Source organism: Scyliorhinus torazame, chromosome 6, assembly GCF_047496885.1.
Source record: "Scyliorhinus torazame isolate Kashiwa2021f chromosome 6, sScyTor2.1, whole genome shotgun sequence".
Classification (NCBI taxonomy): domain Eukaryota; kingdom Metazoa; phylum Chordata; class Chondrichthyes; order Carcharhiniformes; family Scyliorhinidae; genus Scyliorhinus; species Scyliorhinus torazame.
In genome coordinates this window covers 60557232-60582179 of record NC_092712.1, presented here as the reverse complement: position 1 = coordinate 60582179, position 24948 = coordinate 60557232, and the positions used below count along the sequence as shown (strand labels likewise).

The 24948-nt window shown below is 45.4% G+C and overlaps 1 protein-coding gene across 13 annotated transcripts in view; it reads right to left on the bottom strand.

The window, feature by feature from the left end:
• zmynd11 (zinc finger, MYND-type containing 11) overlaps positions 1-24948 on the bottom strand; it is a 292010-nt gene that overhangs the window by 71490 nt on the left and 195572 nt on the right. For all 13 annotated transcript variants that reach the window (XM_072508249.1, XM_072508248.1, XM_072508250.1 and 10 more), the window contains 3 exons: positions 14505-14597; positions 10132-10219; positions 98-153 (listed from right to left, as the gene is read on the bottom strand). In XM_072508249.1, coding sequence (XP_072364350.1) covers positions 98-153; positions 10132-10219; positions 14505-14597 — 237 coding nt within the window. The remainder of the gene's footprint in view (positions 1-97; positions 154-10131; positions 10220-14504; positions 14598-24948) is intronic.

The window sequence follows — 24948 nt, the reverse complement described above, 5'->3', positions numbered from 1 at the left end:
TGTGTATTATAACCATCCCTGATAGAGGTAGATTCAACTGTATCTACAGAGTTAGACCAGAAGTTTAAATTAATTGGCTTCAGATTACATAGCTTACCTCATGGCAAGTGTCTTTGAAAAGAGCCCTGGCTACTTCTGCCTGGTCACTATCAGCTGCAAAAAAAAAGAATGGTGTAACTCAAAAAAAATTACATTTAACTACTGAAAGATAGAAAGAGGAGACAGTTACTATAATGTACAGGTGATAAGGAGGGATAACGGTTGAAAGAGGTTAATCAGGGTGAGACAGCTGTACCTCAATGGCAACATTCCCGACTTAGAAAACCACAGGTTCGAATCCCTTAAAACACAAACCAGGCTGACATTTCAGTGCGTGTGTGTGTGTGTTTAGAGGCACTATCTGATTTCGCAGGTGGGAATAAGGGGTGGGATTCTCCGCAATCAGCGCGATGTCCGCCGACCGGCGCCAAAAACAGCCCGAATCAGTCCGGCATCGCGCAGCCCCAAAGGTGCGGAATTCTCCGCATCCTGAGGGGCTGAGCCCTCACCTTGAGGGGCTAGGCCCGCGCCGGACATATTTCCGCCCCGCCAGCTGGCGGGAAAGGCCTTCGGTGCCCCATCAGCTGGTGCGGAAATGACTTTGCTGTGCGGCGCATGTGCAGGAGCGTCAGCAGCCGCACACGGCATCCCCGTGCATGCGCAGTGGAGGGGGTCTCTTCCGCCTCCGCCATAGTGGAGGCCATGGTAAGGCGGAAGGAAAAGAGTGCCCCCACGGCACAGGCCCGCCCGGGGATCGGTGGGCCCCGATCGCGGGCCAGGCCACCGTGGGGGCACCCGCCGGGGCCAGATCACCCTGCGCCCCCCCCCCCGCCCCCCCCCAGGACCCCGGAGCCCGCCTGCGCTGCCTTGTCCCGCCGGTAAGATAGGTGGTTTGATTCTCGCCGGCGGGACAGGCATTCCAGCAACGGGACTTCGGCCCATCGCGGGCCGGAGAATCGCCGGGGAGGGGGGCGCCAACCGGCGCGATTCCCACCCCCGCCGGATATCCGGTGCCGGAGAATTTGGCAACCGGCAGGGGCGCGATTCACGCCAGCCCCTGGCGATTCTCCGACACGGCGGGGAGTCGGAGAATCCCGCCCCAGATGTCCAATGGCAGAATTCAAGAACAGTTACCCTGGTGTCTTGCCTAATATTTCTTCCTCAGCAACATCACCAAAACCAAATTATGCGCACACAAATTAGCAGCTGTGGTTCTCAACATTACAACACTTAAGCAATTTATTTGCTGTAATGAAACTTGCTCTTCCTTTCTGCAAAGTAATCAGGATGTGAAATGCCAATACTAATTAGCATTCAAGTATGTTAATGTGTGGAAAAAACTGGGAGTCAGTAATTCTGACTAAAATAGAAAGTCATGATTAAATAGCATGGCTGCACATTGACTAGGATAGGCAAGTAAGTGTTTGGTATAAATAAAAGAAAATATAAATAAAGAAAAATGCTCCACAGATGTGGGTGGCATGGTAGCACAATGGTTGGCTCGGTAGCACAGTGGTTAGCACTGTTGCTTCACAGCACCAGGGACCCAGGTTTGATCCCGGCTTGGGTCACTGTGCGGAGTCTGCACGTTCTCCCCGTGTTTACGTGCGTTTCCTCCGGGTGCTCCGGTTTCCTCCCACAAGTCCCAAAAGACGTGCTTGTTAGATGAATTGGACATTCTGAATTCTCCCTCAGCGTACCCAGAGTGTGGCGACTAGGGGATTTTCACAGTAACTTCATTGCAGTGTTCATGTATGCCTACTTGTGACCTAATAAAGATTGTTATTAAGATAATTATTACTATTTGTTCCAATAGCACTCTTCTTTGGAACTGAAATACAACGGTGATGGGTCTTTAAATTGTTGAGAAAAGGTGAGGGGGGGGTGAATGGAGGATCTGGTAGAACAAAAAGGTCTGGAATAGGTGAGAAAATAGGAGATTAAATAACAAATTGCCAAGGAACTAAAGTCAAAGGGAGTGGGAATGGCTGCAGTGAAGAAACAAAGCATGGATCCATAGTAGCTGTTAATGGCAGAATAAAAGGCAGCTCTGGAGAAAGCAAATACAAGGAAACAAGATACAGATTGGCACTTGCCAAAACAAAAATCAAAATGGAATACTAAGTTCCAAACCTCAGACTGTGAGCCTTATGCTGAGTCCAGGCGTTTGTAAAGTGCCTAATCATGATATGAGATACCATACCTCAAGCGTGTGTTGGGCTTCGCTTGAATGGCTGGCTAAGGACAGAAATGTAATCATGAAAGTAAGGTGGTGAATTAAAAAGGTAGGAACTGAAGGTCAGGGTCATGCTTAAAGACTGAGCGGTGTTCGGCAAAATAGTCACTCCGTCTGCATTCTGTCTCTCCAATGTAGAGGCATCTGCGCGGTGGGCAGCGAATAGTTTACTAAATTGAAATAAGTTTTTAAAAAAAATTATCCCTACAGTGCAGAAGGAGGCCATTCAGCCCATTGAGTCTGCACCGACCCCCCCAAGAGCACCCTGCCTAGGACCACTCCTCTGCCCTATCCCTGTAACCCCACCTAACCTTTGGACACAAAGGGGCAATTTAGCATGGCCAATCCACCTAACCTACACATCTTTGGACTGTGGGAGGAAACCAGAGCACCCAAAGGATTCCCACACAGACACAGGAGAAAGTGCAAACTAAACACCCACGGTCAGAATCAAATCCGGGTCTCTGGCGCTGTGAGGCAGCAGTGCTAACCACTGTGCTACCAGTTCATGTGCATCACAGCTTCTCCTGGAAGGAGTGTTTTTTTGGTCTTGGACAGGGAGGAGAGGGGAAGTGATAGGGCAGGTGTTACATCTTCTGCTAAACGCAAGAAGGCGTTGTGCAAAGGAGACGAGATGTTAGGGGTGATAGAGTTGTAGAGCAGTTATTGCAGAAGGAACAGGACTTTCAGAATGGCCAACAGGTGTGAGGAGGGATAGATGTGTATCGTGTTGGCATCACGCTGGAGATGACGAAAATCTCTCCTGCACTCCATCCCAGTCCTTGCCTTTTGTTCTAAACGTGCGTAATGGTAATGTCACTGGACTAGTAATCCAGAAACTGAGGATAAGGCTCTGGTGACATGAGCTCAAATCCCATCACGACAGCTGGCGGAATTAAATTAAATGAATAAATAATATAAAGTTGTTTCAGTAATGGTAACCATCATTGATTGTCATAAAAGTCCATCTGGTTCATTAGTGCACTTTAGGGATGGAAATGTCCTATTCTCACCTCGTCTGCTTACGTGCAATTCCAGACCCACAGTGATGTGAGTAAGTGATTCTTAACTGTCTTCTCAAATGGCCTAGCAAGGCACTCAGTTCAACAGCAATTAGGGATCGGCAATAAATGCTGGCTTTACCAGTGATGCACACATCCCACTGAAGAATACATTTTAAAAGCTAGACTCTGCACCCTTTTTCAACAGAATAAAACCCAACACATTTCTAGATCTCTTCAGTTCTGAAAAAAAAGTGACATTGGCCACAAAATGGTAACTTTCCCTTTCCACCGATGCTGCCAGCCCTGCTGAGTTTTTCCCATATCTGCAGTATTTTATTTTTATTTTAGTGCATGGTACAAAACTTTCAAAATGGCTAGGAAAGAAAGGGAGGAGGAATAGAAAGGTTAATTAGAGGCATCCTATCCCATGACAGAGCACGGCTGTGAACCAAACTGAATCATTATGGATTGAATGCAGAAGGAACACGCGATCAGTCACATTGATATGATGCAGACATCATAACAATGGAAAGGAAATGGAGGATGAAATTTGTAGACTATGAGAAGCATGAACTGTTGTAATTAAAACTGAAAAAGAGACTCAAATGTTTTAGCCGTCTTGATATTAAATATCCCCAACCAATGCAGAACAGCAATCAACAGGATACATAGCCAGAACAATGAAATGCATGTCAGAGGAGGTAATGATCAAGCTGTACAGTCCTCTGATCTGACAGCACCTCAAAAACTGCTTCTACTTTGGTTGCCAAGAAATGAGACACATGTCCACAATTTAGAGGCCATACAGAGAAAACTGGAAAAATTGTATATCATTGCCAGGAATACGAATTAATGAGGGAGGACCAGACAAGTTTGATTTTTGTCATCCTATAACGGAGGAGTCTTAGGTAAGTAATGGAAGCACAGAACAATAAAATGTTCGCCTAAAAAACATTTAAAATAAACAGCAAGAAGGCAGAGGATTCAAACAGGCAAAATGTAATTTTTAGACCAATAGAGAAATTCTAAGGCGAAGCATGATTAAACAGCCTGGAACTCCCTCCCTAATGCACTATGGGTGTACTTACACCACATGGTCTGCAGTGGTCAAGGTGGCAATTCATCATCACCTTTCTCTAGGACAAGGGAGGATGGATGTTGGCCTAGCCTGTGAAGCCCACATCCTGTGAATGAATTTCAAGAGACATATGGAATAAACCTACAGTACACCCATCCTGGAGGCAAACCTTGAATTCATTTTAAAAAGGGATGCTACAATTAGAGGATATTGATGAATTATGACTGGATGACCTTCCTTATCTAGAATTGTGTGTTGCCAAGAGATGGTCAGATTCTCTCTTGGTAAGTGAACTTATCCACTGCTGACAGGTTCTGGCAATGGGGTGAAGATAAGGTAGGCTAACACCTTACTGTTTAAAAAAAATAAATTTAGAGTACCCAATTTATTTTTTCCAATCAAGGGGCAATTTAGTGTGGCCAATCCACCTACCCTGCACATCTTTGGGTTGTGGGGGCGAAACCCACGCAAACACGGAGAGTCAGCCAACAGCCAACAGCCAACGGAGCAGCTGCAGGTTGACTGTGTATTTACCTCTGGAAAGGCCAGACAAGATCGATACCAGCAACCATCAGCATAACAAAACACCAGCCATCTGCATACGAATGAGCAATCCCCGGGAACAATAAGCAACATTTAGACACATAAAGCAAAACCAGACTCTTCGGCACCAGCAGAAGCCTACACAAAAGGAGGTGAACGACAACCTCCAGACCGCCCATCGATCAGGGAACCGCTCCAGCATTAGAGAAAATCGAACCAAGTGATTGAGACAAAGTCCAATCACTTGCAACCAGGTACAGGGTCCGCCCCGAAAGGTTGGGAGCCCCTGGGGACTATAAGAATTGAGCCCCAAGTTCAAGGCGCTCTCTCTTCCACCGCTTGCAGCTCTCTTCACTCACTCTTCACTCTTCAACAGCCGCTCAAAACTGTAAGTCTTACTTCAATGCTCGCTACGAGATAGGCGCTCCTAGCTACCAATCTGTACCAACTTCGAATCCCGCAGGCTCAGAACCCAAACGAAAGGCCATTCGTTTCCCTGACCTGGTGGGCCAGTTCCAAGTTAAGTATTGGTCTGTTAGCTGTAGAAGTAGCTTAGACATAGAATTTGTACATGAGTAGTGATTACTGTGTATAATAAATGTGCTTTGATTTAAATCTTACTAATCGGTGTATTGGATTATTGATCATTACTCGGACTTGAACCACGTGGCGGTATCATAAAGATACCTGGCGACTCAAGAGCAAAGGTGATAAAACAGAGCAATTAAACTAAGGCAAAGTTAGCAAACACTCCACACGGACAGTGACCCAGAGCCGGGATCGAACCTGGGACCTCAGTGCCGTGAAGCAGCAGTGCTATCCACTGCTCCACCGTGCTGCCCTGGCTGACACTTTACTGAAGGGCAGAGGAAAGAAGGGAAAATTAGAAAAACTTGAAATTAAAGGCACTATTTGAATCTGTGAAGTATTCACAACACGTTCTATGAATTAGAAGCATGGATAGATATTGTCATAGCCATTGTCATACCCACTGTGCGGATCTGGTTACAAAGTGACCAAGGTTGAAAACTAAATATTCCAGGACATTTACCACTTAGAAATGAGGTGCAGAAAGGAAAAGGAGGAGGAGGGGTAGGCCTGGTAATAGAGGACGGGATAAAGACAATACAGAAAAAAGAACTTGGCTCAGCAAATCAAGGAGCTCAGAATCAGTTTTAGTGGAGCTAAGAAACAACAAGAGTGCGAGTTATTTATACAGCCCCTAACAGTAGTTATAGTGTAAATCAGAGGTGTGTGCAACAAGTGTAATGCAGTAATTCTGGTGGACTTTAAATATTCATGAAAACAGGACATATCAAATTTGCAGTAACCATGTGGAGGACGAGTTCAAGGATTGTATACAAGGTAGTTACGTTGAGGGACCATCTAGGGAATAGGCTACTTTTCGATCTAGTACTGTGCAAAGAGAAAGGATTAATTCATAACCTTGCAATAAAAGGGTTCCCTCAGGAAGAGTAGCCATATAGGACAGAATTTCATATTAAGTTTGAAAGTGATTCAGTTATGTCCGAAACTAGTGTTTAATGACCAATGGCCTGAATTTTAGGCCCAATACAGAATTGGACACTTTAAATTGAGAATTGGAAATTTTAAATTAAACCACAGTCAGAAGCACAGACAGGCCTGATGGGAATTCAAACAGTGAAGTTTGAATACACTGAACAGAGACAGACAGCCAGGGTAGTAAACAAGTCACTGGAGATAATAGGTCGCATTTAAACGGGGGGGGGGGGGGGGGGGGGGGGGGGAAGAGAGAGAGAGAGAGAGAGAGAGAGAGAGAGAGAGAGAGAGAGAGAGAGAGAGAGAGAGAAGAAGAGTTCCTGATGTCCTGCAGAGTTGCAATCGGCAAGTCCATTGACTGAGGGCCGGAGAAGTTTCTGGAAAGACGTGAAGAGGAGTATAAGGAAGAGGCATCCAGAGACCCTCCCCAGCAAAGACGCAATGCAGAGGCAGCGTAGAAGACTCCACGGCGGACCAGAGGACAAGAGAAAGCACCGTGCGAAACCCACCTTTACAGGCGAAGGCTCTGATCCAACCGGGACTCAGGACTGGACCCATAGCTCCATCCAATTACTTGGCAAAGGTAGTAATAAGAATCTTAAGGCATACTGTAGTTGGGTCAATTTAAGGGATAACTTTTGTGTTCTAAAATAAACTTGGGTTGAATTGTGAACTTGTGTTTGTCCTTTGTTCATCTTGCAAATAAGGTATTTGTACCTGGGTAAAACATTTGAACACTAAATTTGTCGAAGTGTCTACATTTTACAGACAACACCAAGAGTGTTAAATCTAAACAAGTTTTGAGGATAGAATCCATGAGATGAATATGATCAATAACATGGATCAGGGAGAATGAGTGGATATAGTATATTTAGATTTTGAAAAAGGATTTTGTTGTAACCCCAGTGGAGGTCAAGGGTTTAGGACCACCCAGAATATGAACTTCCCGGTAACGGGGCAGGGCTTCCCCTTAGCAAGGAGAGCCCTCCCTTGTATATAAAACCCGACCTGGGTGCAGGTCGGGGAAGGAGACCCTTAGGGGAGTAGAGATGTGTTGCATTGCTAATAAACCTTATATTCAGTATTTTCTATCTGCCGTTCATTCATGTGTGCTACTTCATGCGGATTCTACAGATTTGATAAGGTGCCACTCAAGCAGTTGTCACACAAAATTAGAAATCATGAGATTCGGGGGTCATATATAAGCTTGGATTGAGGATTGTTTCATGGACAGAAAACAGAGGAAGAATAAACAGAACATGTTCAAGCTGGCAGGTTGTACTTAGCTAAGATACCATAAGGGGCAGTACTTGGACCTCAGCTATCTACAATCTATATTAAAGACTTGGTTAAGTTATCCAACTTTGCTGACGGTAGGTGGGAAATGAAGCAGGGGGTGATACAAAGAAGCTGCAAAGAGGTTTAGACAGGTTAAGTGAGTGAGCAACAAGGGGGCAGATGGAGCATAATGTGGGCATGTAAGTGGTGAGGAGGGCGCAAATAGGTTGCAGAGGGATAAGGACAGGTTGGATCAGTTGGCAAGAACAGTTAGAAATGAGTTGGCAGATGAGTCTGCGTAGGTCTCACCCCCACAACCCAAAGATGTGCAGGGTAGGTGGATGCGCCAGGCAACAAATTGCCCCCGAATTGGGGGGGGGGGGGGGAATGAATTTGGTACTTTAAATCAAAAGCAAAAAGAAATTATGTGGCAAAATGTGAAGTTATCCACTTCGGTAAGCAAAGTACAAAAAAGAAAACTATATTTTGAATGGTGTGTGACTGGGAAATGTTTGCATTCAGAGGGACTTGGGCGCCCTTGTAAATTAATCACAAAGTTAACATGCAGCCATAGCAAACATTAGGAAGGCAAATTGTATGTTAGCGTTTATAACAAAGGGACTGAAGAAGCATAAGTGTAAAGAATTCTTGCTGCAATTATGGGCACAAATGAAGGTACACCCTGAGCAGTGCGTGCAGTTTTCGTCTCTGTAGTAGAGGCCATATCTGTCCATTCACAGGACAGTGAACAGATTGGCTCCTGGGATAAGGGAATTATCCTGAGGAGGGTTTGAATAGACTGGGACTATATTCCACGGGGTATTAAAGAATGAGAGGCAATCTGACTGACTGACTGAAGGTGTTTGACAGGGTTCATGCTGAGAAAATGTTCCCCCTGGCTGAGGAATCTAGAACATGGGGTCAGTCTCAGAATAAGGGGCCAATCATTTGGGACCAAAATGATAAAAAGATTTTTCCACTCAAAGGGTTGTGAATCTCTGGAATTGACCACCACAGAGAGCCATGACTGCTCACTCCTTGAATATATGCAAGACAGAGTTGGATAGATGTTTGCGTACCAAGAGAATTAAGGAATATGGGTATAATGGGGAATGGTAGAGATGAGATATAAGATTTGCCATGATCTTGTCAAATGACAGAGCAGGCTCAAAGCACCAAATGTTATGTACTTAAATCACAGTTTGGATGCCGTATATTGTGCTGGACAGCTAAATTGTTGACTCTTTACAGAAATGTGATCCATATACACAGAATAAAGCAATACCAAAAGCAACAAAAATGTAAAAGTGATGTGGGACAAATATAAAACAAGCTGACAAGTATCTCACACAGTTCTTCACTGTTTTGAATTCCTCCACACACCCATTCTCAGCAGGGATAGTAACCAAGTGATTAACTCCCAGAGTCTTGTGTAGCTTTTGAAACAACTGGAAGGATCACAAGTGGCTAAAGAGGGTTCCACTTCCCTCATTAGCTTCTACTCTATCCCTCTTAATGGACAGAAAACATAAAAAAAACAAAATAGATTGTCCGTTTCTATACATTTTTTCACATATTCTCAGTCTCTGAGCATCAACATTTACAAGTTTGACAAAGCATCATCCAGACACGAAACGTTAGCTCCTTTCTCTCTCCACAGATGTTGTCGGCCTTGCTGAGATGGTCCACCATTTTCAATTGTTTTTGCTTCAGATTCCAGCATCCGCAGTAATTTGCTTTTATCTTACATGTTTCATGCCTTTTAACAAATATTCTGCTTTTCTATTCTTACTACCAAAGTGAATAACCTCACACGCCCCTACATCATACTCTATCTACTATGTTGTTGCCCACTCACTTAACCTCTGTGTCCTCCTCACACCTTACCTTTCCACCAAGCTTTGTGCTGTCTGCAAATTTAGATAAATTACTAGCTTTCTCTTTGTCCCGCCATTAATATAGATTTAGGCATGGAGGGACGGTGGCATTGAGGTAATGTCACTGGACTGACAATCCAGAGGCCCAAGCTAATGCTTTGGAGACACGGCAGCTGGTGGAAGTTAAAATTCAATTTTAAAAATCTAGAATATAAATGTAATTCACAGCAATGGTGAGCATGAAACTACCTATTATTTAAAAAAAACAATCTGGTTTACTACAGTCCTATCGGGAAGGAAATCTGCCACCCTTACCTGGTCTGGTCTACATGTGACTCCAGATCCACAGCAATGTGGTTGATTCTCAAATGCCCACTGAACTGGCCGAGCAATAGTCAATAAATGTCAGCCTTGCCAGTGACACCCACATCCCACCAAAGAATGAGGAAAAAAGCTACCCCATTGCACAGAATGGTAAGTAATTGAACTGCCAGCCTAACAATTTGTCTTTGTTTAAAGAAATGAAGCCAGATTAAGTAATATAAATGATCTCACCTCCATAGAATAAAATAGTGTTGTGAAGCAGCAACTGGGCATCAGCTTTAAACTCATCAAAACTTTTGTATTTGTTTTCATTCAGTTTCTGCAAAGGAAAATGAAACCATGTTACAGCATCACTTGAGCACCAATGCTCCACACAGTCATTAGTTTAACATAACTAATAGAGTCACTACTGTTTTTATAAGGATTTTATTCAATTAGATTTTTAACATTTGGGGTAAACACATTTCAACGTGCATTCCGCTTCATTGGATGGGACTTTCCAGCCCCAACACCGGCAGGCATCATTGTGGGCAGGACGGGATAATCTGGACAGCTGTTCAAAGGCACCGTCTTTCTACATTTCCCAGCCCCACCCATGACGGTGCTGGTTAGTGCTGGGGCCAAAATTCCAGGCCATTGTATTTAACAGGTTCACAGGCCTCATACAGTTCCGGTGACACTAAAATCAGAATACTGGTGACTACCAATTTAGTTCATCACCATAAGACCATAAGACATAGGAGCGGAAGTAAGGCCATTCGGCCCATCGAGTCCACTCCGCCATTCAATCATGGCTGATTTCAACTCCATTTACCCGCTCTCTCTCCATAGCCCTTAATTCCTCGAGAAATCAAGAATTTATGAACTTCTGTCTTAAAGACACTCAACGTCCCGGCCTCCACCGCCCTCTGTGGCAATGAATTCCACAGACCCACCACTCTCTGGCTGAAGAAATTTCTCCTCATCTCTGTTCTAAAGTGACTCCCTTTTATTCTAAGGCTGTGCCCCCAGGTCCTAGTCTCCCCTGCTATTGGAAACAACTTCCCTACATCCACCCTATCTAAGCCATTCATTATCTTGTAAGTTTCTATTAGATCTCCCCTCAACCTCCTAAACTCCAATGAATATAATCCCAGGATCCTCAGACGTTCATCGTATGTTAGGCCTACCATTCCTGGGATCATCCGTGTGAATCTCCGCTGGACCCGCTCCAGTGCCAGTATGTCCTTCCTGAGGTGTGGGGCCCAAAATTGCTCACAGTATTCTAAATGGGGCCTAACTAATGCTTTATAAAGCTTCAGAAGTACATCCCTGCTTTTATATTCCAAGCCTCTTGAGATGAATGACAACATTGCATTTGCTTTCTTAATTACGGACTCAACCTGCAAGTTTACCTTTAGAGAATCCTGGACTAGGACTCCCAAGTCCCTTTGCACTTCAGCATTATGAATTTTGTCACCATTTAGAAAATAGTCCACGCCTCTATTCTTTTTTCCAAAGTGCAAGACCTCGCACTTGCCCACGTTGAATTTCATCAGCCATTTCTTGGACCACTCTCCTAAACTGTCTAAATCTTTCTGCAGCCTCCCCACCTCCTCCATACTACCTGCCCCTCCACCTATCTTTGTATCATCGGCAAACTTAGCCAGAATGCCCCCAGTCCCGTCATCTAGATCGTTAATATATAAAGAGAACAGCTGTGGCCCCAACACTGAACCCTGCGGGACACCACTCGTCACCGGTTGCCATTCCGAAAAAGAACCTTTCATCCCAACTCTCTGCCTTCTGCCTGACAGCCAATCGTCAATCCATGTTAGTACCTTGCCTCGAATACCATGGGCCCTTATTTTACTCAGCAGTCTCCCGTGAGGCACCTTATCAAAGGCCTTTTGGAAGTCAAGATAGATAACATCCATTGGCTCTCCTTGGTCTAACCTATTTGTTATCTCTTCAAAGAACTCTAACAGGTTTGTCAGGCACGACCTCCCCTTACTAAATCCATGCTGACTTGTCCTAATCTGACCCTGCACTTCCAAGAATTTAGAAATCTCATCCTTAACAATGGATTCTAGAATCTTGCCAACAACCGAGGTTAGGCTAATTGGCCTATAATTTTCCATCTTTTTCCTTGTTCCCTTCTTGAACAGGGGGGTTACAACAGCGATTTTCCAATCCTCTGGGACTTTCCCGGACTCCAGTGACTTTTGAAAGATCATAACTAACGCCTCCACTATTTCTTCAGCTATCTCCTTTAGAACTCTAGGATGTAGTCCATCTGGGCCCGGAGATTTATCAATTTTTAGACCTCTTAGTTTCTCCAGCACTTTCTCCTTTGTGATGGCTACCATATTCAACTCTGCCCCCTGACTCTACAGAATTGGTGGGATATTACTCATGTCTTCTACTGTGAAGACTGACGCAAAGTACTTATTTAGTTCCTCAGCTATTTCCTCGTCTCCCATCACAAAATTACCAGCGTCATTTTGGAGCGGCCCAATGTCAACTTTTGCCTCCCGTTTGTTTTTAATGTATTTAAAGAAACTTTTACTATCATTCCTAATGTTACTGGCTAGCCTACCTTCATATTTGATCCTCTCTTTCCTTGTTTCTCTCTTTGTTATCCTCTGTTTGTTTTTGTAGCCTTCCCAATCTTCTGACTTCCCACTACTCTTTGCCACATTATAGGCTTTCTCTTTTGCTTTGATGCATTCCCTAACTTCCTTTGTCAGCCATGACTGCCTAATCCCCCCTCTGATAACCTTTCTTTTCTTTGGGATGAACCTCTGCACTGTGTCCTCAATTACTCCCAGAAACTCCTGCCATTGCTGTTCTACTGTCTTTCCCACCAGGCTCTGCTCCCAGTCGATTTTCGTCAGTTCCTCCCTCATGCCCCTGTAGTTACCTTTATTTAACTGTAACACCTTTACATCTGATTCTGCCTTCTTTCTTTCAAATTGGAGATTGAATTCTACCATATTATGATCACTGCCTCCTAAGTGCTCCCTTACTTTAAGATCTTTAATCAAGTCTGGCTCATTACATAACACTAAGTCCAGAATGGCCTGTTCCCTCGTGGGCTCCATCACAAGCTGTTCCATAGAATGATATGGCCCACCATGGCTGTGCTGATTCTGGTTTAAAAAGAGTTACCCAATTAGTCCCACCTAACCCTGCTCTTCACCTATAGCCCTGCATTTGTGTCCCCTTCAACTATTTATCCAAGTGCCTTTTGAAAATAATTCAATTTCCTTCCATTACTTTTACAGGGAGTGTACTTGAGATCATAATTCCCTTCGTAAAAATAGTTTTTCTTGTTTCCGGCTCTTTTGCCTGCTTCTGCTAGTAGCTGATCCTTCTGCCACGGACAAATGCTTCTCCTCATGCACGCTGTCAAAAACCTTCATGATTTTGAACACCTCTTATCAAATTTTCCCTTAACCTTGTGGTACTCGGAACAAGTTGTTAGAGGTAAAACACATATTGGCAGAAAACAGGAACGACCAAATAAGGCCCTGGCCAGACTCTATAATGGGGCTGTCTTCCAGACCACTCAAAGTCAGCACAGACACTCAATGTTGCTAAACGGAACTTTATGATCACCCAATAACAGTATTTATGTTAACACAAAAGGACAAAAGACAGTAGAGGCCAACTTTGCAATAGGAAGAATATAAACAGAGATGCCTTTCAAACACCAAAATTGGTTGGTCAGTCATGAGTGCTTCAGAGGACAATGGATCTGGATTAAATCACCCTGGTTAAACATGGGTATCCTGTTTCTTTTCATTAATAGGTTTAAGTGTTGATGAGCCAATAGAACCCAGGCAAGGTGTGTGTGTGTGTGTGTGTGTGTGTGTGTACATCACGTCTCAGCACTTGCAGAACCTGGACAGAAGGGACATCGGAACACATAATCAGTGACAACCTGGGAACTCCTGGGAGCAGCTATCGCAGAAGAGGAGCCCTGAGCTCGGAGCACAGCAAAGAAGATATCCACACCGAGTGAGCATAGCCTGGCCAGCCTCCTTCACTACTGTGGGTAATATCTAGATCTCAGGAGTGAGTCTGAGTCATCTCAGTACTATATTCGGCGGCATGGTAGCGCAGCAGTTAGCACTATTGCTTCACAACACCCGGAACCCAGGTTCGATTCCTGGCTTGGGTCACTGACTGCGTGGAATCTGCACATTCTCCAGTGTCTGCGTGGGTTTCCTCCGTGTGCTCCGGCTTCCTCCCACAAGGCCCAAAAGACATGCTGTTAGGTGATTTGGACATTCTCAATTCTCCTTCAGTGTACACGATCAAGTGCCGTAGTCTGGCGACTAGGGGATTTTCACAGTAACTTCATTGCAGTGTTAATGTAAGCCTACTTGTGACACTTATAAAGATTATTATTCTCAGAAATTGCGATTAAGCTAGCTCTTTTGAATAGAGTTGTACTAAATCCAGGTGTCTTTATCAATCGAGCAGGTTCTCGGTCAACAACCTCCTCCTCCTAAAGGAAAATGGCACCAGGTTTTCTAGCCTTTCCACCAGTAAACATGAATTTAAAGTAATAAACGCTCAAGTGCAAAAGATTCTAAAAACATTGGTTCTTTACCTACCTCTTGTATGCTGGCAACGTCTATAGGTGTGTGTACCAATCTCCTGTACATTGGGTGCTTGCTCTCCTTCCCCTTTTTACCAAGTTCTGAGGCCTGCAAAAGTATTTCCCACATTTGTAACTGAAATTAAAATCTCAAAACTCCTGACATAGAATATTGAAGTTATTTTTTGTATTGTAGGAGGTCCAATATATAGGTGAGATGCAGCAGTGAATCAACATAAAATCGTAATAAAACTATAGTTAGCTTTGTAATCCACAAAGGGTGTCGAGGCAATACAGAGGCAGGGGGTGATTCATTAGACACTATTGCACCTGATATGTCAAAATGCAAATAAAAAGCAACTAGGCTGCTGTCTTAGAACATGGGAGATTAAAGGAATGGTTAATAAAAGTGGTTAAAATTGTGGAAAACAGTGCAGACAGAAACAGACGACTTCCAACGACAAGTAGGGCGGCACAATAGCACAGTGGTTAGCACTGCTGCTTCACAGCGCCAGAGTTCCAGGTTCAATTCCCGTCTTGGGTCACAGTCTAGTGCGGAGTCGGCACATTCTCCCCCCCGTCTGCGTGGGTTTCCTCCGGGTGCTCCAGATTTCCTCCCACAAGTCCCAAAATACGTGCTGTTAGGTGATTTGGACATTCTGAATTCTCCCTCAGTGTACTCGCATAGGTGCCAGACTGTGGTGACTAGGGACTTTTCACAGTAACTTCATTGCAGTGTTAACGTACGCCTACTTGTGACAATAAAGATTATTATTGTTAGGTCTGCAACAAGGTCACAAAGGATAGGAGATTAAATGGAAGAGATTTAGCGCAGAGAGCAAGGAGAAAGAAAACTTTCTTTACACTTAAGTGTGACGCTGTGGAATACACTGTCAGAGTTAGTGATTAAAGCAGAGACTTTGTTAACAGTTAAGAACAGGTTAGACAGGCAGTTGAGAGGTAATGCAAACAGGGCAGGGACCGGATCAGGACTTACAGGATAAACACCAACATGCATTAATTAAGATCATCAGCCTGCTCCGTGCTGTAATTCTATGTAATTTAGAATCCAGTTTCTGTACATACATCTATATCACCAGCTTCAAACACATAACCTTCAAAAACTAAGCTTTTAATGCTTCAAGCATTAAAAATATTCAATTCTGCATGACCAAATGAAAAAGTCACAAAGGTTTTTGGAAACATTCAGAACGCATGGAATATCCTTGTAAACTGAAGCACAATGTTAATAAAATCGCAATCATCCCAAAAGGAAATGAAACTTGAATTTACATAAACACAAATTTTGGTTCAAGACACAAGACAGTCCTCAAAATGTTCACATCACTAGTCTAGTGAGCTAAAACCTGGTAATCGGACAGAAATACTGGATTATAAATCTGCTTTGTTTTGTACTAGCAACGAGAAGCAAACGTTTGGTGTTACAAGTTTACTCCATTATTTAATTTTGGTGACGTTGTATCGGTAACAATGACAATAAAAGTAATTAACCATAACCTTTCTTTTCCGCACTGACTACTTTCAGCACAAAAAGGATGCCATCCAGTCCATTAGTCTGAAGCAATCCCAGACTAATATCCCTGCTCTGATCTCGGCTTCAATTGTGTTATGGGTTCTCCCTTTAAAAAAAACGGGCAATAATCTCTTCCTTAATCACCACCTGCAGCAACAAATTCCAACCTTCAAACCCCGCATCAAGATATTTGCCCTAACAGCATTTCTGGCTCCCCTAGTGGCAGTTTCAAATCAATGGCATTTCTTCACCAATTCTCCCAGTACCAGTCAAAACCTTTTTTTTAAAATAAAGTGTATTGCTTTTCTAAATATCACTTTTTCTTTGATTGGAGGAACTGCGGGATTGGCGTGAAAAAATATGAAATTTAAAACAAGTTTTCTTTTTGGTTAGGGCAGCACAGTGGCTAGCACTGTTGTCTATGGCGCTGAGGACCCGGGTTTGAATTCCGGCCCTGGGTCACGGTCCATGTGGAATTTGCACATTCTCCCCGTGTCTGCGTGGGTTTCACCCCCACAACCCAAAGGTGTGCAGCGTAGGTGGATTGGCCACTCTAAATTGCCCCTTAATTGGGAAAAAAAATAATTGGGTAGTCTAAAAAGTTGTCTTTTTGGTCTAATTCCATGGCCTTTTGTTTTTTGCACAAGTCTTGATTAATAAGGGGATCAGGTGTAATGGGGAGAAGGCAGGAGAATGGGGATGAGAAAAATATCAGCCATGATTGAATGGCGGAGCAGTCTCGATGGGCCGAGTGGCCTATTGCTGCTCCCATGTCTTATGGTCTTGTAAGTCAATGACCTGGAACTGCTCACCCGCCAAGAGTTAATGCCTTCAGTTTTAAACTAGTAGCCCGATAACTTAACAAAGCTACAACATTCTTATTAAATGAGGGTCTGATCACCTCTAAACTTCAAAAGCTAGATAAACGTTGCTAAATCTTACCAACTTTTACAGATGCACCATAAAAAGCATCCTATCTGGCTGCATCACAGCCTGGTATGGCAACTGATTGGCCCAAGACCGCAAGAAACTTCAGAGAGTCGTGAACACCGCCCAGTCCATCACACGAACCTGCCTCCCATCCATTGACTCCATCTACACCTCCCGCTGCCTGGGGAAAGCGGGCAGCATAAACAAAGACCCCCTCCCATCCGGCCTATTCACTCTTCCAACTTCTTTTTTTTTAAATAAATATTTTATTGAAAATTTTTGGTCAACCAACACAGTACATTGTGCATCCTTTACACAACATTATAACAATACAGATAATAATGACCTTTTTTATATAAACAAAAAACAACAAATAAATAAATATTAAATAACAAAAATGAAAACTAGCCCTAATTGGCAACTGCCTTGTCACAGGCTATACCCCCCCCCCCCCCCCCCCAAGTCCTGGGCTGCTGCTGCTGCCTTCTTTTTTCCCCCATCTATCTTTCCGCAAGATATTCGACGAACGGTTGCCACCGCCTGGTGAACCCTTGAGCCGACCCCCTTAGGACGAACTTAATCCGCTCTAGCTTTATGAACCCCGCCATATCATTTATCCAGGTCTCCACCCCCGGGGGCTTGGCTTCTTTCCACATTAGCAATATCCTGCGCCGGGCTACTAGGGACGCAAAGGCCAAAACATCGGCCTCTCTCGCCTCCTGCACTCCCGGCTCTTGTGCAACCCCAAATATAGCCAACCCCCAGCTTGGTTCGACCCGGACTCCTACTACTTTTGAAAGCGCCTTTGTCACCCCCACCCAAAACCCCTGTAGTGCCGGGCATGACCAAAACATATGGGTATGATTCGCTGGGCTTCTCGAGCACCTCGCACACCTATCCTCCACCCCAAAAGATTTACTGAGCCGTGTTCCATGCATATGTGCCCTGTGTAATACCTTAAACTGAATCAGGCTTAGCCTGGCGCACGAGGACGACGTGTTTACCCTGTTTAGGGCATCTGCCCACAGCCCCTCCTCGATCTACTCCCCTAGCTCTTCTTCCCATTTCCCTTTTAGTTCGTCCACCATAGTCTCCCCTTCGTCCCTCATTTCCCTATATATATCCGACACCTTACCATCCCCCACCCATTTCTTTGAGATGACTCTGTCCTGCACCTCTTGTGTCGGGAGCTGCGGGAATTCCCTCACCTGTTGCCTCGCAAAAGCCCTCAATTGCATGCACCTGAATGCATTCCCTTGGGGCAACCCATATTTCTCGGTCAGCGCTCCCAGACTTGCGAACTTCCCGTCCACAAATAGATCTTTCAGTTGCGTTATTCCTGCTCTTTGCCACATTCCATATCCCCCATCCATTCCCCCCGGGGCAAACCTATGGTTGTTTCTTATCGGGGACCCCCCCAATGCTCCGGTCTTTCCCCTATGTCGTCTCCACTGTCCCCAAATCTTCAGTGTAGCTACCACCACCGGGCTCGTGGTGTAGTTCCTCGGTGAGAACGGCAATGGGGCTGTCACCATAGCCTGCAGGCTGGTCCCCCTACAGGACGCCCTCTCTAATCTCTTCCACGCCGCTCCCTCCTCCTCTCCCATCCACTTACTCACCATTGAAATATTAGCGGCCCAATAATACTCACTTAGGCTCGGTAATGCCAGCCCCCCCCTATCCCTACTACACTGTAAGAATCCCTTCCTCACTCTCGGAGTCTTCCCGGCCCAAACAAAACCCATGATGCTCTTTTCTATCCTTTTAAAAAAAGCCTTCGTGATCACCACCGGGAGGCACTGAAACACAAAGAGGAATCTCGGGAGGACCACCATCTTAACCGCCTGCACCCTCCCTGCCATTGACAGTGCTACCATATCCCATCTCTTGAAATCTTCCTCCATCTGTTCCACCAACCGCGTTAAATTTAGCCTGTGCAATGTGCCCCAATTCTTAGCTATCTGGATCCCCAGGTAACGAAAGTCTCTTGTTACCTTCCTCAACGGTAGGTCTTCTATTTCTCTACTCTGCTCCCCTGGATGCACCACAAACAGCTCACTCTTCCCCATGTTCAATTTATACCCTGAAAAATCCCCAAACTCCCCAAGTATCCGCATTATTTCTGGCATCCCCTCCGCCGGATCCGCCACATATAGTAGCAGATCATCCGCATATAAAGATACCCGGTGTTCTTCTCCTCCCCTAAGTATTCCCCTCCATCTCTTGGAACCTCTCAGCGCTATCGCCAGGGGCTCAATCGCCAGTGCAAACAGTAATGGGGACAGAGGACATCCCTGCCTTGTCCCTCTATGGAGCCGAAAATATGCCGATCCCCGTCCATTCGTGACCACACTCGCCTCTGGGGCCCTATACAACAGCTGCACCCATCTAACATACCCCTCTCCAAAACCAAATCTCCTCAACACCTCCCACAGATAATCCCATTCCACTCTATCAAATGCTTTCTCGGCATCCATCGCCACTACTATCTCCGTTTCACCCTCTGGTGGGGCCATCATCATTACCCCTAACAGCCTCCGTATATTCGTGTTCAGCTGTCTCCCCTTCACAAACCCAGTTTGGTCCTCGTGAACCACCCCCGGGACACATTCCTCTATTCTCATTGCCATTACCTTGGCCAGGACCTTGGCATCCACATTTAGGAGGGAAATTGATCTGTAGGACCCGCATTGTAGCGGATCCTTTTCCTTCTTTAAGAGAAGCGATATCGTTGCTTCAGACATAGTCGGGGGCAGTTGTCCCCTTTCCTTTGCCTCGTTAAAGGTCCTCGTCAGTACCGGGGCGAGCAAGTCCAAATACTTTCTGTAAAATTCAACTGGGAATCCATCCGGTCCCGGGGCCTTTCCCGTCTGCATGTTCCTAATTCCTTTCACCACTTCTTCTACCGTGATCTGTGCTCCCAGTCCCACCCTTTCCTGCTCTTCCACCTTGGGAATTTCCAGCCGATCCAAAAAATCCATCATTCTCTCCCTCCCATCCGGGGGTTGAGCTTCATACAATTTTTTATAAAATGTCTTGAACACTTCATTCACTCTCTCCGCCCCCCGCTCCATCTCTCCTTCCTCATCCCTCACTCCCCCTATTTCCCTCGCTGCTCCCCTTTTCCTCAATTGGTGTGCCAGCAATCTGCTCGCCTTCTCCCCGTATTCATACTGTACACCCTGCGCCTTCCTCCATTGTGCCTCTGCAGTGCCTGTAGTCAGCAAGTCAAATTCCACATGCAGCCTTTGCCTTTCCCTGTACAGTCCCTCCTCCGGTGGTTCCGCATATTGTCTGTCCACCCTCAAAAGTTCTTGCAGCAACCGCTCCCGTTCCTTACTCTCCTGCTTCCCTTTATGTGCCCTTATTGATATCAGCTCCCCCCTAACCACCGCCTTCAACGCCTCCCAGACCACTCCCACCTGAACCTCCCCATTGTCATTGAGTTCCAAGTACTTTTCAATACATCCCCTCACCCTTAGGCACACCCCCTCATCCGCCATTCGTCCCATGTCCATTCTCCAGGGTGGGCGCCCTCCTGTTTCCTCCCCTATCTCCAAGTCTACCCAGTGTGGGGCATGATCCGAAATGGCTATAGCCGTATATTCCGTTCCCCTCACCTTCGGGATCAATGCCCTACCCAACACAAAAAAGTCTATGCGCGAATAGACTTTATGGACATAGGAGAAAAACGAGAACTCCTTACTCCTAGGTCTACTGAATCTCCACGGGTCCACACCTCCCATCTGCTCCATAAAATCCTTAAGCACCTTGGCTGCTGCCGGCCTCCTACCAGTCCTGGACTTCGACCTATCCAGCCTTGGTTCCAACACCGTGTTAAAGTCTCCCCCCATTATCAGCTTTCCCGTCTCTAGGTCCGGGATGCGTCCTAGCATTCGCCTCAAAGTTGGCATCATCCCAGTTCGGGGCATACACGTTTACCAAAACCACCATCTCTCCCTGTAATTTGCCACTCACCATCACGTATCTGCCCCCGTTATCCACCACTATAGTCTTTGCCTCGAACATTACCCGCTTCCCCACTAATATAGCCACCCCCCTGTTTTTCGCATCCAGCCCCGAATGGAACACCTGCCCCACCCATCCTTTACGCAGCCTAACCTGGTCTATCAGTTTCAGGTGCGTTTCCTGTAACATAACCACATCTGCTTTAAGTTTCTTAAGGTGTGCGAGTACTCGTGCCCTCTTTATCGGCCCGTTGAGCCCTCTCACGTTCCACGTGATCAGCCGAGTTGGGGGGCTTCCCACCCCCCCCCCCCCTTGCCGGTTAGCCATCATCTTTTTCCAGCTTCTCACCCAGTTCCCACGCAGCTGTATCTCCCCCAGGCGGTGCCCCCCCGCCCATCCTCTCCCGTACCCACTCCCCCCTTACCCCAGCAGCAGCAACCCAGTAATTCGGCCCTCCCCCCCCCCCCCTCGCTAGACCCCCCGCTAGCGTAATTACTCCCCCCATGTTGCTCCCAGAAGTCAGCAAACTCTGGCTGACCTCGGCTTCCCCCCGTGACCACGGCTCGCACCGTGCGACGCCCCCTCCTTCCTGCTTCTCTATTCCCGCCATAATTATCATAGCGCGGGAGCCAAGCCCGCGCCTCTCCCTCGGCCCCACCTCCCATGGCCAACGCCCCATCTCCTCTCCCTCCCCACCTCCCCCCATCACCACCTGTGGGAGAAAGAAAAGTTACCATACCGCAGGATTAGAACATAAAACCCCTCTTTCCCCCCCCATTCGCCCCACCACTTTGTCCAAACGTTCTTTTTCATAATCCACTCATTCCAGTTTTTCTTCTACAATAAAAGTCCTTCATCCGCCGTCTCAAAGTAGTGGTGCCTCCCTTGATATGTGACCCACAGTCTTGCCGGTTGCAGCATTCCAAATTTTATCTTCCTTTTGTGAAGTACTGCCTTGGCCCGATTAAAGCTCGCCCTCCTTCTCGCCACCTCCGCACTCCAGTCTTGATAAACGCGGATCACCGCGTTCTCCCATTTACTGCACCGAGTTTTCTTCGCCCATCTAAGGACCATTTCTCTATCCTTAAAACGGAGGAATCTCACCACTATGGCTCTGGGAGTTTCTCCTACTCTCGGTCCTCGCGCCATCACTCGGTATGCTCCCTCCACCTCCAACGGACCCGTCGGGGCCTCCGCTCCCATTAACGAATGCAGCATCGTGCTCACATATGCCCCGACGTCCGCCCCCTCCACACCTTCAGGAAGGCCAAGAATCCTCAGGTTGTTCCTCCTTGCGTTGTTTTCCAGTGCCTCCAACCTCTCCACACATCGTTTCTGGTGTGCCTCCTGTATCTCCGACTTCACCACCAGGCCCTGTATATCGTTCTCATTCTCGGCTGCTTTCGCCTTCACGACCCGAAGCTCCTGCTCCTGGGTCTTTTGTTCCTCCTTTAGCCCTTCGATCGCCTGTAGTATCGGGGCCAACAACTCTTTCTTCATTTCCTTTTTTATCTCCTCCACGCAGCATTTCAAGAACTCTTGTTGTTCAGGGCCCCATATGAAACTGCCACCTTCCGACGCCATCTTGGTTTTTGCTTGCCTTCCTTGCCGTTGTTCCAAAGGATCCGCTGCAATCCTGCCACTTTCCTCTCCTTTTTCCATCCGTGTCCAGGGGGAACACCCTCCTGGTTTACCGCACGGTGTTTTTAGCCGTTAAAATTGCCGTTGGGGCTCCTATCAAGAGCCCAAAAGTCCGTTTCACAGGGAGCTGCCGAAACGTGCGACTCAGCTGGTCATCGCCACACCCGGAAGTCCCTCTTCCAACTTCTTAAACGACTCTTAAACGACGCTCTTTTTTTTTAATAATATATTTTATTCAACTTTTTCGGCCAAACAAAACAGTACAAAGGTTTTTCCCCTTTTTACAACAGCAAAACAATATAAATAACCGTGACCGTATTTTAACAAATAAATAAATAATATATAAACTAAATGGCAACTGCCATAACAAAAATAATAGCTCTCCCAAATAATAAAATCAGCAATTCAATATACATAACCAAGTACCAATATCTTTACAAAAACACTGTATTTTGATTACAGCTTCCGAAGTCAGATTGGCATTCTTGAAAGTGAACCCTCGGAAAGCGACGGATCCTGACGGGGTCCCTGGTTGTGCACTCAGATCCTGCTCGGACCAGCTGGAGGATGTGTTTGCAGACATTTTCAACCTCTCCCTACTCCTTTCCAAGGTTCCCACCTACTTCAAGAAGGCCACTACCATCGATGCCAAAGAAGAACTAGGCAACTTGCCTCAATGACTACCGTCCGGTGGCCTTGACATCGATCATTTGAAGTGCTTCGAGAGGTTGGCCAAGAGACTCATCCACTCGATATGCCCAGAATGCCTTGATTCACTGCAATTCGCATACCACCACAACTGGTCCACAGCAGATGCCATGTCCCTGGACCTACACTCATCCCTGGTGTTTTGTTACCTGTGTGGTAGGTAACATGTGCTACTGAATCCTTGGCTAATGATGAGGTCTACTGAATTTCGATGAAGACGACTCGAACTCGTCCAGTAGTAACAAAAGGTTTATTGAGTAACTATAACAATAATTGCATGAGTTATTTTACTTTAACTAATGATAAGGTTAACAAGATCGAACTACGGTAACTATACGTATCTCCACTAGCCATCTGAACTAGTCTGCTATTGCCCTGGTCGCAGTGCACCCAAGAGAGACAGAGAGACCCAATGTGGTTGCCTTTTATATCCCTGTTGGTCCGGCCCTCTAGTAACCATGTGGTGCTAGTGATTACATTGTGTACATGCACATATAAAGTTCACTACATCCCCCTTTTTTTCGTGTTACATATTTTCTGTATGTTGTAAATGCAGTTTACAAATGCATTACATAAAATCAATGAGTTAGTCCGTCAAATGTTAATACATTTAGCCTCTTAGGTTTTTTCGCTTGCGTGAAATCGGTAGACAAATGATGTTATGTACAAGTTGTGATGATCTTGATGATTATACAATGCCAATTAATATTTATGAGTCCAATCTTACTCAAAAAAAAAAAAATTTTTATGAGTCCATACTTGAGTTTGTTCGGTCGAGTTGCTTTCTTCTTTTGTTGTTGAAGTGGTGATGTTGATGTTGTTATTTCTTTGTGAACGTCGTCAGTGTTCCTGTGTTTAAGTAACCAAGAAGTCTTCAATGAGTTATTTGAATGGTCGAATCACTTTGTTGTCTGATTTATGCTTTTTTCCCCCTTTCTTTTTATGCTTGCGGTAGCGATTCTGTGTTACGTCTTTGTTGTCTGACCTGTATTTTTTTCCTGTGTTTGTGGTATTGATTCTGCATGTCAGCTTTCTTGAAAGCTGGTTTGCTTGTTTGTTGTGGAGCAAATGTGAATTTGTGAGATTTGTTGCCATGCCATGGCATGTTTGTACTTTTGCCATTGTTTTGCAGTGTGCTGTGGCATTGTCCTTCATGTGCAGAATTGTACCATGTTGTACAGGTCGTTGTTTCATTGTTGTCGTTTCTGTCTTGGTCATTTTCATTGTCACTCTTGTTGTTGTCGTTCTTTTTGTCGTGCTTGTTGTTTCTGTTTTTGTTGTTTTCGCGGTTATTCTTGTTGTTTTTCTTGTCATGCTTGTTGTTTCTGTTTTTGTTGTTTTTCGTCATGCTTGTTGTTTTTGTTTTTGTTGTTTTTGTCGCTGTTCTTGTCGTCCTTGTTGTTTCTTTATGCTTCTTGTTGTCTTTGTTGTTCTTGTTGCGCTGCATGTTGTTTTTGTTGTTGCCGTTGTTCTTGTTTCTGCTGTGCTTCTTGCGGTTTTTGTTGTTCTTGTTGTGCTCAATGAGTGTTCTGTGTGGATGATTTGAGTCATTGTCACAGTTATTGGTGTCAGTGTCCTTTGTGGTATCTGTTACATTGAGCGTTTCTTCTTGAGAATTGTGAGAATGATCTGATGTTGCATTGATGATGATAACATCAATCATTTGTGGTGGATTTGA